At 45.6% G+C, this 13025-nt stretch overlaps 1 protein-coding gene across 1 annotated transcript in view; it reads left to right on the forward strand.

Annotated features, from left to right (window-relative positions):
- The window catches only part of tlx2 (T cell leukemia homeobox 2), a 59932-nt gene extending 48370 nt beyond the window's left edge, over positions 1-11562 (forward strand). The window contains exons 2-3 of the mRNA XM_048541990.2: positions 1982-2219; positions 11168-11562. Of these exons, the coding sequence (XP_048397947.1) occupies positions 1982-2219; positions 11168-11387 (458 nt within the window). The 3' untranslated portion in view covers positions 11388-11562. The remainder of the gene's footprint in view (positions 1-1981; positions 2220-11167) is intronic.
- The last annotated feature ends 1463 nt before the right edge of the window (positions 11563-13025 follow it).

Consider the following 13025-nt stretch of genomic DNA (forward strand, 5'->3'; position numbering starts at 1 on the left):
ATCATGCTTAAGTGTATATATAGATTAAAAATTATTTTATAACACTTTGCTCACTGTCAAATTTCTGTTGCATTTTCATTCATGTCAGTTTTTTTCCCTCTCTCCAGATTTACAAATATGCTGTGCCTATCTAAACAAGTTACCGTGTAATTCAACCCGCCCCCCCCCTCCTAATAATGGCTGTGGGGAGAAAGATATAGGCAGTTAAAGTCTCTCAGGAGACATTTCTGTCAATGTTCTTGCTTCCTATCGGCAGTGTTCCTTTTCAACTTACACTGCTGTACAGCTGACAAAAGAAAAAGTCTGCCTGATTTCAGCAGGTCTTCATGTAAATATGCAAAATGGGGCTCCGACAACATCATTGGGACTTAACCACTATTTTAATCACCGAATGGAGCAGAATCCCATTGTGTTCGTCCTACTAAGTGCAGCAACTTGCATTGATAAGGTGTTTATAATGTAACAAAACATCCCAAGGCACTTCACAGAAGAATTAATGAATAAAACTTGGTACAGAGTAACATAAAGAGCAACTCAGTGTGTTGAAGGAGGAAAGAGAGAGAAGTTTGAGGGAAGAGTTCAAGAGTGTAGGGTTAAGACTACTGAAAGCACATGGAGGTCGTGTAGAGATCTCAGACGGTCATCCGGCTCGAAGAGGTTACAGAGTTGGAGAGGGTTCCGACCACAGAGGGATTTGTAAAGAAAAGTGAGAACTTGTGGAGTGTAGAGTTTTGTTCTAAAATAAAAAAAGACGCCAGAGAAATAAGTTTTTAAGTATCTTATTTGCACTTCCTTTGCAAAGTTAGGAGGATACACAGATTGGGAAGGTCCCAACTGCTATACAGAGTTTGCTGATATTAGCCTGAGTCTTAGTGCGATAACAGGACAGTTGAATAGAAAAGGTGAGGCAGCCCCACTCCTGGACCTCTGAGAGGTGCTCGCTCAGTTTCACCTGCCGGGTTTGAAGGGGGCCAAGTTTGACTGATGCCTTTTCCTGTCCAACAGTCAGAGCCCAGACTCACCAGTGATTGGCCAGGGCATTTATAGTGAGCGCACCTTGACCCAACCTTCTTGTTAGCCCAGCCAAAGTTAGGAAAGCATGGAGAGAAAAAGCCAATAAACTGAATTTTTTGTAGCTGAACCAATAATAAAAAAGTATGTGATCTGTCATGACCTGGCAGCCAGGAGGCAAACTCACATCCCAGAAACACATGAGCTTTAGGAGCAGCTCCAACTTTATGGTCCCTCCCTATTTATGATAAGGCCATTGGCTGGACTTGTACATCACCAACATAGCAGCACCATGGCCAATCAGAGTCAATTTGCTGACCAATCAGGACCCTTTGCACTTGCAGTGTAAATTGTTGTGATTGGTTGAAATTTGGCATTTTTAGATTAGTGTTCTGCTGAGCACACAAGAAGAAAAAACTGCAGCAAAGTGTCTCTCTTTTCAGCCATTTTCACATTGTGTGCAAGTTCAGAAATCACACAACACCAGATTATAGTCAAATAGGTTTATGTGAAATCATAAGCTTTCAGAGTGCTGTACCTTTGTTGGGTGAAGTGGAGGGAAGCACACAGGCATAACATTTATAGGTGGAGAGATCAAAATATAGTATAAATGGTGTGAGTGGATTGAGAACAAACTTGTTATTCAGCCTGTCAACACTACACTCACACCATTTGTACAATTTTTTGATCACTCCTCCTATATATAGTGTGCCTGTGTGCTTCCCTCCACTTCACTTGACAAAGGGGCAGCATTTCTAAAGCTTGTGATTTCAGATAAACCTGTTTGACTAATAACTTGGTGTCATGTGATTTCTGGCCCTGCCCACCCACAGTATCCTCTTGTGCCACACCAAAAAAAACTCTCCCTTTGAAATCCACCTTCCCTAGTCCCTTTGTTGCGACGGTCTGCGATTTTTCTTTTCCTCCTGCCAGCTTACCATTGACTTCTTTCCCCCTCTGCTATCACCAGCTGCCCTGTCGCCCTTCACCGTGGCCAGGAGGATTGGGCACCCGTACCAGAACCGTACCCCTCCGAAGAGGAAGAAGCCGCGAACGTCATTCAGCCGCCTGCAGATCTGTGAGCTGGAGAAACGCTTCCACCGGCAGAAGTACCTAGCCTCAGCCGAGAGGGCGACCCTGGCCAAGGCCCTCAAGATGACGGATGCCCAAGTCAAGACCTGGTTCCAGAACAGAAGGACCAAGTGGAGGTAATGTGAGCTGCTACCAGTCACAGGCCAGTCACTTGAGCTTGTTCCGCCACTCGACAGGTCCCATTAAAATGCAAGAAGGTTCTTAGAGAGCCTGCCAGGGTAGATACTGAGAGCCTTGCTCCTCCGGCTGGCTGGAGGATCTTGAACAATGGGTCACCAGTTCAGCATAAGGGATCTGAAATGAGGAGAAATTTCTTCGCTTGGAGTAAGCTGGTATTGAAGTTCAGTGGGTAATGGGAAAGGCAAGAGAAATATTTTAAATGGAGTATATTTTAAACTATTGACACTTCCTGTGGGTTCACTGTTTCCTTGCTGTATGAGCCTATGACCCTATCACCTATTCAGCATTTGCTTCTTCCCAGGCTGACTATCCCTTTGTCGTCTTCCCAATCATTCTCATTCTCTGGCCACCATCTCCATCTATTTGCCTCACTCCCTCTTCTCCCCCGGCTCAGCCCCAAATTCTGCTCCCACCTCTATCTTGAACACCGCCCTTTCACAGATCCTTTCCGTTCCAAAGAACGGCCACTGGCCCTGAAACATTAACTCCGTTTCTCTCTCCACAGATGCTACTAGACCTGCTGAGTTTCTCTGGCACTTTCGGCTTTTGTTTCAGATCTCCAGCATCTGCGATTCTTTGTTTTCCAAAAGTGTGGAGGTTTTGCTAAAACTGTGTATGGCACTAATCAGACCATAGTTGGAGGCAGACCAGAGAAGGCTCACTTGGATAATATTAAGTATGGAGGGACTTTCATGTGATGATAGTTGGGGCCTGTACTCAAATGGAACCTTAACGAAACAACCCAGATTCTTAAGGAACTTGACAGGGCAAATGAGAAATGAGAGTGTGTAGGACCAGTGGGCATAACCTCAGAATGAGGTGGGATGTGTATCTAAGCCAGAGATGAGGAGGAATTTCTTCCTTCAGATGGTGGAAGTTTTGTGGAATTCCTTACCACAGAGGGGTGTAGAGACTGGGTCAATAAGTGCATTCAAGGCTGAGATAGACAGAGTTTTACTCAGTAAGGGAATCTAGGATGATGTGAAAAGACAGGAAAGTGGGGTTGAAGATTATCAGATCAGCCATGATTTCATTGAATGGTGGAAGAGACTCAGTGGGCTGAATGGCCTATTTCTGCTCTTCTGTTTTGTGATCTTAGGGTTGCTCAGTTGTTGAGTAAATTCAAAACAGAGATTAATGGATCTCACAGCACTCGGTGTCAAATGATTTGGGGATCAGACGAGTTAAGAAGCGTGCTTGCCTTCATTGCTCAGACCTTTGAGTATAGGGGTTGGAACGCCATGTTAAGGTTTTACACGACATTGGTAAGGCCTTTTCTGGGGTACTGTGTGAAGTTCTGGCTGCCCTGCTATTGGCAGACTATTTGGAGAGGGTTCAGAACAGATTTACCAGAATGTTACAGGGAATGGAGGGCTTGAGGTAAAAGCTGTATTGGTTGGGACCTTTTTCCACTGGAACGTAGGAGGCTGAGAGCTTATTGAGATTTATAAAGTGCTGGACTGGGGTGGACAAGGTCAGAAATCACACGACACCAAGTTAGAGAGAGAAAGAGTGAGAGTGTGTGTGTTTGTGGGAAAGAGGATCTATGTGAGTGTGTGTGTGTGTTTGAGAGAGGGTCTGTGTGTTCTCTCTCACACACACACACACACACACACAGACACAGACACACACTCTCACACAGATCCTCTCTTGTACACACACTGTCTCAACTACACACACACATATACACACTCACACTCTCTCCCTCGCATGTTCTCATACACACACACGCACGCACAATCACACTCACACTTTCTCACATTCACACGCACACACACACACAAACACACAGACATACACACACGTGAATCTATGCCATGAATTTGTATTTGCAGATACATTCCATTCTGTTCAAAAAGCACACAATTTATAGACAATCAGTCAATGTGGCTTTTTGTAAATTCCGACTTTATAAAACAAAACTAATCTGACTCCAAACCAAAACACAAACAGATTCTAAACACAGCCTCACAATTAACTTGTATAGTCTGATCTAAAACGTCACCTCTTCCTTACACTGATAAAACCTTTAGTTCTCACAGGACAGTGAGTTGAAAGGAATTTGGGGATTTAAAAATACATATTAATCAATTAAAGTCTTCTAACTGATTGAAGATTTAACAGCACCCCAGGTTTGTTTAAGACATCCTCATCAGTCGTGTGACCCTTTGAATTTTTACTTGTAAATTCTGTGTCTAACTCTACCTCTCTCATTAACACCTGAAGGAGGTCTGCGGCTCCAAAAGCCTGTGTTTACAAATAAACCTTTTAGACTATAACCTGGTGTTGTGTGATTTCCGACTTTGTGAAATGATGAGGGGCATAGATAAGGTAAATAGTGAGGGCCTTTGCCCTAGGGTCGGGTTATTCAAAACTAGAGGGCATATTTTTAAGGTGAGAGAAGAAAGTTTCAAAATGGACATGAAGGCCAACTTTTTTTTACAAAAGAGTGGTTCATGTGTGGAATGAACTACCAGAGGAAGTGGTGGATCCAGGCACAGTTACAACATTTAAAAGCCATTTGGATAAGTTCATGAGTAGGAGAGGTTTGGATGGATATGGGCCAAACGCAGGCAAGTGGGACTAGTTTAGTTTGGGAGCATCGTCGGTGCGGACTAGTTGGGCCACAGGGCCCATTTCCATGCTAGATGACTCTATGACTCTACATTGGTGTTAAAATATAAGGTTGATCAATTTCCAGTGACTGTGCAGCCTCCTCCTGCTCCGGTTACTTATGTTCTCATTAAGCTTAGCTACATTCAACAACCCTGGCTCCATACTGAAATAAAAGTCTTTTGATGCTGGAAATCTCAAATAAAACAGAAAACTCTGGAAATGTTCAGCTGGTCTTGCCAGATTCAATGAAGGAGAAATAGAGTTAACGTATCAGATCAAGAAAATTTTTTTCAGAAATAGAAAAGTCCTAGAACTGAAATGTGACCTTGATCCTAGATAGCCAACACATTAGAGGGGCTGTCTATGGTGATTAAAATGAGCGACGAGCCCAGAAATCGCAAATCCCAATCCAGATATGACATTTTCCATTTTTGTGGAGGGAGAATGGGCAGCATGAATCGTTTGAGATGTTCTTTAGAACATTCTGAACAAGGATCACTGGACCTGAAACATTAACTCTGCTTTCTCTTCCAGACCTGCTGAGTTTCTCCAGCAATTTCTGTTTTTGTCTCTTCAGCTCTTTGGTGGGTGGGTTAACTTAAACTTGCTACTTATGTTTCTAGGAAATCGTCTTTCATTAGAACCTGCCAATGTTTGAGACACAGGATTTTATAAACAAATTCCAGAGCTATTGGAATAACATCTTTCCTGTAACTCCCTGCTGTTAGGAATCGGGAAGGAGTTTGGGGAGGTGACCTGGAAAAAGAAAGAACAAAGAGCAGGAATGATTGAATGACAAAATACGTGCGGCGGCACGGTGGCTCAGTGGTTAGCACTGCAGCCTCACCGCGCCAGGGACCCGAGTTCGAATCCACCCTCAGACGACTGTCTGTGTGGAGTTTGCACATTCTCCTGTGTCTGCGTGGGTTTTCTCCGGGTGCTCCGGCTTCCTCCCACAGTCCAAAGATGTGCAGGCTAGGTGGATTGGCCATGCTAAATTGCCCATAGTGTCCAGGGGTGAGTGGGTAATAGGGGGTTGGGTCTGGATAGGATGCTTCAAGGGGCGGTGTGGACTTGTTGGGCCGAAGTGCTGTTTCCACACTGTAAGGAATCTAAATATCTAAATGTAATAGGTGGCGGTACGAGGCAAAAGGGCAGGGTACCAATGGGACAATTAAAGAAGGACATTGTGGGGCTGGAGGAGCTGTAGGCGATTTAGCAAAACCACTACCAGCACTTGCTGCTGTAGGAACGGTTCTTTTGATCTTAAGTTGGTGAACTCACTTGCTGTCAAAGTATGGGGTGCTTACTTGTCACTTCCCCGACAGCAGCTAGTTGTACTGTCATTTCACAGAGACGAGGGGAGGGTGTGTGTGTGTGTGTCTGTGTGTATGTGCGTGTGTACGTGTGCACATGTGTGTATGCACGTGAGTGTGTCTGTGCATGTGTGTGTGTCTGTACATGTGTGTGTATCTGTGCTTGTGTGCACGTATACGTGTGTGTTTGTGTGTGTGTCTGTGCATGTGTGTGTATCTGTGCTTGTGTGCACATGTGTACGTGTGTGTGTCTGTGCATGTGTGCATGTGTTTGCATGCATGTGTGTGTGCCTGTGCATGTGTGCACGTGTGTGTGCATGTGTGTGTGTCTGTACACATGTGCATTTGTGTGTGTACGTGTGTATGTTGTGTGTGTGTTTGAGCGTGTCTGTGCATATGTTTGCGTGCGTGTGTCTGTGCCTGTGCATGTGTGCACGTGTGTGCATGCATGTGTGTGTGTCTGTGCATGTGTACATTTGTGTGTGTGTGTGTGTGTGTGTGTGTGTGTGTGTGTGTGTGTGTGTGTGTGTGTGTGTATTTCGGTATTCGGGACAGTCTTCACCAGGCTAATTGCCTGTCGTGGACAGAAGAATCTGATACCATCCCCGGGGAAAAACCAGTTACCTGAATTTGTCAGGTAAATTGTAGCTCATGTCTCGCCGCAAGTTGGAGCCAACGTGTTCAAACAGGCCGCATTTGTGAGAAGTATGAATAGGATAACTTCCCAAGAATGTTAGAGTAACTAAAAGACATTAAATGCTTCCAGTTCACTCCCATATTCAGGCCCCATTCAGATACAAGAAAAAGAGGAAGTATTTGAAAATCCCAGCAGATTTAGTACTTTCTGTAGAGAGAGAAATGGTTAACGTTCCTAGATCCAATATAAATGTGTCTCTTTCGACTTAAGATCCAAGTGTGTTAACATGTAAGTGAATGCTGCCACATCTTTTACCCTCACCCCAGCTTCTTGAAATAGAAAAGGGGATGATTTTATAGAGGCATTCAAAATTATGAAGCACTTTGCTACAGGAGAAGCTGGACCCAAGGGAGTTAGTGAATAAGAACACAGATTTAAAGACAATTAGCAAGAAAACTAGGCAGGATATGATTTTATTTCACTCTATCAAACACGATAAGATATAGCAATCTAGAACAAGTTGCCTGAGAGGGGAAATTGAGGCTGATTCAAGTGTAATATTCTGCATGGAAATAGATTAATAGGTGGAAGAGAAAGGATTTGCAGGGTTATAAGAAGAGAGCAGGGAGTTACAGGAAAGATGTTATTAAACTTGAAAGGATTCAGAAAATATTTATAAGGAAGTTGCTAGGTTTAGAGGGTTTGAGCAATAGGGAGAGGCTGGTGCTGTTTCCCTGGAGCATCGGAGGCTGGGGGCATGGATAGGGTGAATAGCCAAGGCCTTTGCCCCAGGGTGAGGGGAATCCAAAACGAGAGGGTTTAAGGCTTAAGGTGAGGGGAAAGATTTAAAAGGGACTTAAGGGGCAACTTTTTCTCACAGTGGGTGATGAGTGTATGGAATGAGCTGCTGGAGAAGGTGGTGAAGGCTGGTACAATTACAACATTTAAAAGGCACCTGGATCTGTCCATGAATAGGAAGGGTTTCGAGGGATATGGGCCAAATACTGACAAAATGGGACCAGATTAATTTGGGATATCTGGTCAGCATCTCCCCTTAACTTCAAGCCTCCAACCCTGGAAACATCCTTGTCAAGCTTCCCTGGACCCTTTCAAGTTTCACAACATCCTTCCAATTGGAAGGAGACCAGAATTGGATACGGTGTTCCAAAAGTGGCCGAACCAATCTCCTGTACAGCCACAACATGATCTCGCAACTCCACTCCTCAATGCACTGACCAATAAAGACAAGCATGCTAAAAGCCTTCTTCAATCCCCTGTCTACCTGTGACACTCCAAGGATCCTACTATACACTGTATAAGTTCTGTTCTGATTTGCCTTAAATTAATATTTTGGAAGTTAAAACTAACCTTAGGCATGGTGACTGTGGAGCTACTGTTGATTATCATAAAAGAAAGCATTTAAGAGGACATTGGATGATTATTTGGATAAAAATAATGTACAAGCATAATGGGATAAAGCAGGAGATTGCACTAGAGTGCTACACTTGCCCCCACACCTCCTCCCTCACCCCCATCCCAGGCCCCAAGATGACTTTCCACATCAAGCAGATGTTCACCTGCACATCTGCCAATGTGGTATACTGCATCCGCTGTACCCGTTGTGGCTTCCTCTACATTGGGGAAACCAAGAGGAAGCTTGAGGACTGCTTTGCAGAACACCTCCGCTCAGTTCGCAATAAACAACTGCACCTCCCAGTCGCGAACTATTTCAACTCCCCCTCGCATTCCTTAGATGACATGTCCATCATGGGCCTCCTGCAGTGCCACAACGATGCCACCCGTAGATTGCAGGAACAGCAACTCATATTCCGCTTGGGAACCCTGCAGCCCAACGGTATCAATGTGGATTCCACAAGCTTCAAAATCTTCCCCTCCCCCCACTGCATCCCAAAACCAGCCCAGCCTGTCCCTGCCTCCCTACCCTGTTGTTCCTCTCACCTATCCCCTCCTCCCACCTCAAGCCGCGCCTCCATTTCCAACCTCCTAATCTCATCCCGCCCCCTTGACCTGTCCGTCCTCCCTGGACTGACCTCTACTCACCTCTACAGGCTCCATTCCCGCCCCTTTAACTTGTCTGTCTCCTCTCCACCTATCTTCTCCTCTATCCATCTTCGATCCGCTTCCCCCTCTCTCCCTATTTAGTTCAGAATCCTCTCCCTTTCCCCTTTTTCTGATGAAGGGTCCAGGCCCGAAATATCAGCTTTTATGCTCCTAAAATGCTGCTTGACCTGCTGTGTTCATCCAGCTCCACACTTTGTTGTCTAGAAATTTGATTCTTGTTTGAAGAGCATGTACAGTAGAGGCCAAATGGCCTCCTTCTTTTGTTTCACACTTCAGTGACTCTGGTTCTCTAAGGTCCTTTACGGACGGAAATCTACCATCCTTACCTGGTCTGGCCTTGTGTAATTCCAGACCCAAAGCAATGTGGTTGGCTTTGAAATGGTCTAGCCTGCCATTTAGTACAAGGGCAATTCGTGATAGGCAACATGTCATAGAATCCCTACAGTGTGGAAGCAGGCCATTTGGCCCATTGAGTCCACACTGACCCCCCCCCCAAACAGTATGCCACCCAGACCCACACACCTACTCTATAACCCCGCATTTCCCATTGGCTAATCCCCCCAGCCTGCACATCATTGGATACTATGAGCAATTTAGTGTGGCCAATCCACGTAACCCGCACATCATTTGGACTGTGTGGGAAAGTGGAACACCTAGAGGAACCCACAAAGATTTGGGCAGAGTGGGAAAATTCCACAAGTACAGTCTCCCGAGGCTGGAATTAAACCCGGGTCCGTGGTGCTGTGACACAGCAATGCTAATCACTGAGTCACTGCGGTGCCCTAATAGAGTTCATATCCCATTAAAGAACAAGGAAGAGATATCACAATCTTAGAATGTTTCAGGGACTTGACAGTGTAGTTTAAAAAGTGCAACATGCCAATTTGCATGCAGCAGGTTACCACAAAGTGATGATTACAATCTTTTTATTCACTCATAAGATGTGGGCACTGCTGTCTGAGCGAGTGTTTATTGCCCATTCCTTCCTGTACTGCTGCAGTCCATTTGCATGTAAGTATACCCATAATGCAAATAGGAAGGGAATTCCAGGGTTTTGGAATGGATCTAGTTGAAGGATGAACATTCTCCCACAACATTGAGCTCATTGTACAAGTAGTATCTTATATGATTAGCCAAAATGGTAGACAGGATCCGGGTCTCAATCATCATAGAATCCCTACAGTGTGGAATCAGGCTCTTTGGCCCAACCAGTCCACACTGAACCTTGGAGCATCCTGCCCAGGCCCATCCCCCTATAACCCACACATCCCTGGACACTATGGGCAATTTAGCACGGCCAATCCACCTACCCTACATGTCTTTGGGCTGTGGGAGGAAACTGGAGCACCCAGAAGAAACCCACACAGACACGGGGAGAATATGCAAACTCCACACAGACAGTCGCCCGAGGGTTGAATCGAACCTGGACCCCTGGCACTGTGAGGCAGCAGTGCTAACCACTGAGCCACCATGCAACCCCATGCTTGCCTTTATTGCTCAGTCCTTTGAGGATAGGAGTTAGGAAGTCATGTTAAGGTTGTCCAAAACATTGGTGAGGCCTCTTCTAGAATACTGTGCCCAGTCCTGGTTGCCTAGTTACAGGAACGATATTATTAAGCTGGAGACAGTTTGAAAGAGATTTGCCAGGATGTTCTTAGTGCGTCTAGGCCAGAAATGTCAGCCTTCCTGCTGCTCTTATGCTGGTTTGCCTGCTGTGTTCTTCCAGCTCTACACCTTATTATATCATTTTGCCAGGATGTTGCTGCATATGGAAGTTATAAAGAAAGGCTGGATAGGCTGGGACTTTTTTCATTGGAGCGTAGGAGGTTGAGAGTTGACCTTATAGAAGTTTATAAAATTGTGAGACATATAGACAGAGTTAATGGTAGTTGTCACTTCCCAAGGATGGGGGAGTTCAAGACCAGGGGGCACATTTTTGAGGAGAGAGATTTTAAAATGGTATGAGGTTAATAAACTTCGAGAGGAAGTGTTGGATGTGGGTACATTTATAATGTTTAAGAGACATTTGGCTAAGTACATGAAAAGGGAAGATTTGGAGGGATATGGGCCAGGAGCAGGCTGGTGGGGCTAGTTTAGTTTGGGATTATGTTCTGCATGGATTTGTTTGACTGAAAGGTCGTCTTCCGTGCTGTATGACTCTAACCCCGTAAGAGAACAAGGAAGTTCTTACCCACAAATGACCTGCTTTCTCTCTGGTAATCTTTCCGACCAGGAGGCAGACGGCTGAGGAACGGGAAGCCGAGAGGCAGCAGGCGAACCGGCTGATGATTCAGCTCCAGCAAGAGGCCTTCCAGAAATCGCTGACTCAGCCTGTTCAACCTGACCCCCTGTGTCTGCACAATGCCTCACTATATGCCCTGCAGAACCTCCAGCCCTGGGCAGATGACAGCAGCAAAATCACCTCCGTGACTTCACTGGCATCGGTGGTCTGAATGACAATAACACTGGCAATTGTTCTGGGAACTTTCCTTTTCTCTCCTCACTGGCAGAGACACTCAAAGCCCCCCCCATACCAAATCGTGCTGCACATTACTGTATATTACTGGCCAGAATCTTTTCTTTTTAAAATGTAAAGTATAGTTATCAGACACAGACATACAGATACACACAGACACACACACACACACACACACACACACACACACACACACACACACACACACACACACACACACACACACACACACACACACACACACACACACATACAAAAACCTCACTAAAAGGTTATCGCAATGTGAAAAAAAATAAAAATTGCTCAATTAATCAAATTTTTAGTCATGCTGTTTTGAAAACGAGAACAGGTTCATCAAGAGGTTACAGCACCTGGCTTTTGAACAGAAGGGCAAGAGAAAATATCCTGAGGCACTTGGCTGAGGAGAAGAACATAGAACAGCACAGCACAGTACAGGCCCTTCTGCCCACGATGTTGTACCGAACTTTTACCTTAAACCTAAGATCTATCTAACCTCGATAATAAAATGTGAGGCTGGATGAACACAGCAGGCCAAGCAGCATCTCAGGAGCACAAAAGCTGACGTTTCGGGCCTAGACCCTTCATCAGAGAGGGGGATGGGGGGAGGGAACTGGAATAAATAGGGAGAGAGGGGGAGGCGGACCGAAGATGGAGAGTAAAGAAGATAGGTGGAGAAGGTGTGGGTGGGGAGGTAGGGAGGGGATAGGTCAGTCCAGGGAAGACGGACAGGTCAAGGAGGTGGGATGAGGTTAGTAGGTAGCTGGGGGTGCGGCTTGGGGTGGGAGGAAGGGATGGGTGAGAGGAAGAACCGGTTAGGTAGGCAGAGACAGGTTGGACTGGTTTTGGGATGCAGTGGGTGGGGGGGAAGAGCTGGGCTGGTTGTGTGGTGCAGTGGGGGGAGGGGATGAACTGGGCTGGTTTAGGGATGCAGTGGGGGAAGGGGAGATTTTGAAACTGGTGAAGTCCACATTGATACCATATGGCTGCAGGGTTCCCAGGCGGAATATGAGTTGCTGTTCCTGCAACCTTCGGGTGGCATCATTGTGGCAGTGCAGGAGGCCCATGATGGACATGTCAATGATGACATCTATCTAACCTCCACCGCTATCATATACTATCACCCAGATGCCTACCTAATAGCCGCTAAAATGCCCCTAATGAGGCCGACTCCACAACCCTCTCCGGCAATGCATTCCACACCCCGACCACCCTCTGAGTATAGAACCTACCTCGACATTCCCCTATATCTACCTCCTTTCACTTTAAAACCATGTCCCCTCGTAAAAGCTACCTCCACCCTAGGGAAAAGTCTCTGGCTATCCACTCTATCTATACCTCTGATCATTTTGTACACCTCTATCAAGTCACCTCTCATCCTTTGTCATTCTAAAGGGAAAAGCCCGAGCTCTCTCAACCTTTCCTCATAAGACCTTCCCTCCATTCCGGGCAATATCCTGGTAAATTTCCTCTGCATCTTTTCCAATGCTTCCACATCTTTCCTGTAATGAGGTGACCAGAATTGGACACAATACTCCAGATGTGGCTGAACCAGGCTTTTGTATAGCTGGAGCATAACTTCACGGCTTTTGAACTC

The sequence above is a fragment of the Stegostoma tigrinum genome, chromosome 1, assembly GCF_030684315.1.
Source record: "Stegostoma tigrinum isolate sSteTig4 chromosome 1, sSteTig4.hap1, whole genome shotgun sequence".
Lineage (NCBI taxonomy): Eukaryota > Metazoa > Chordata > Chondrichthyes > Orectolobiformes > Stegostomatidae > Stegostoma > Stegostoma tigrinum.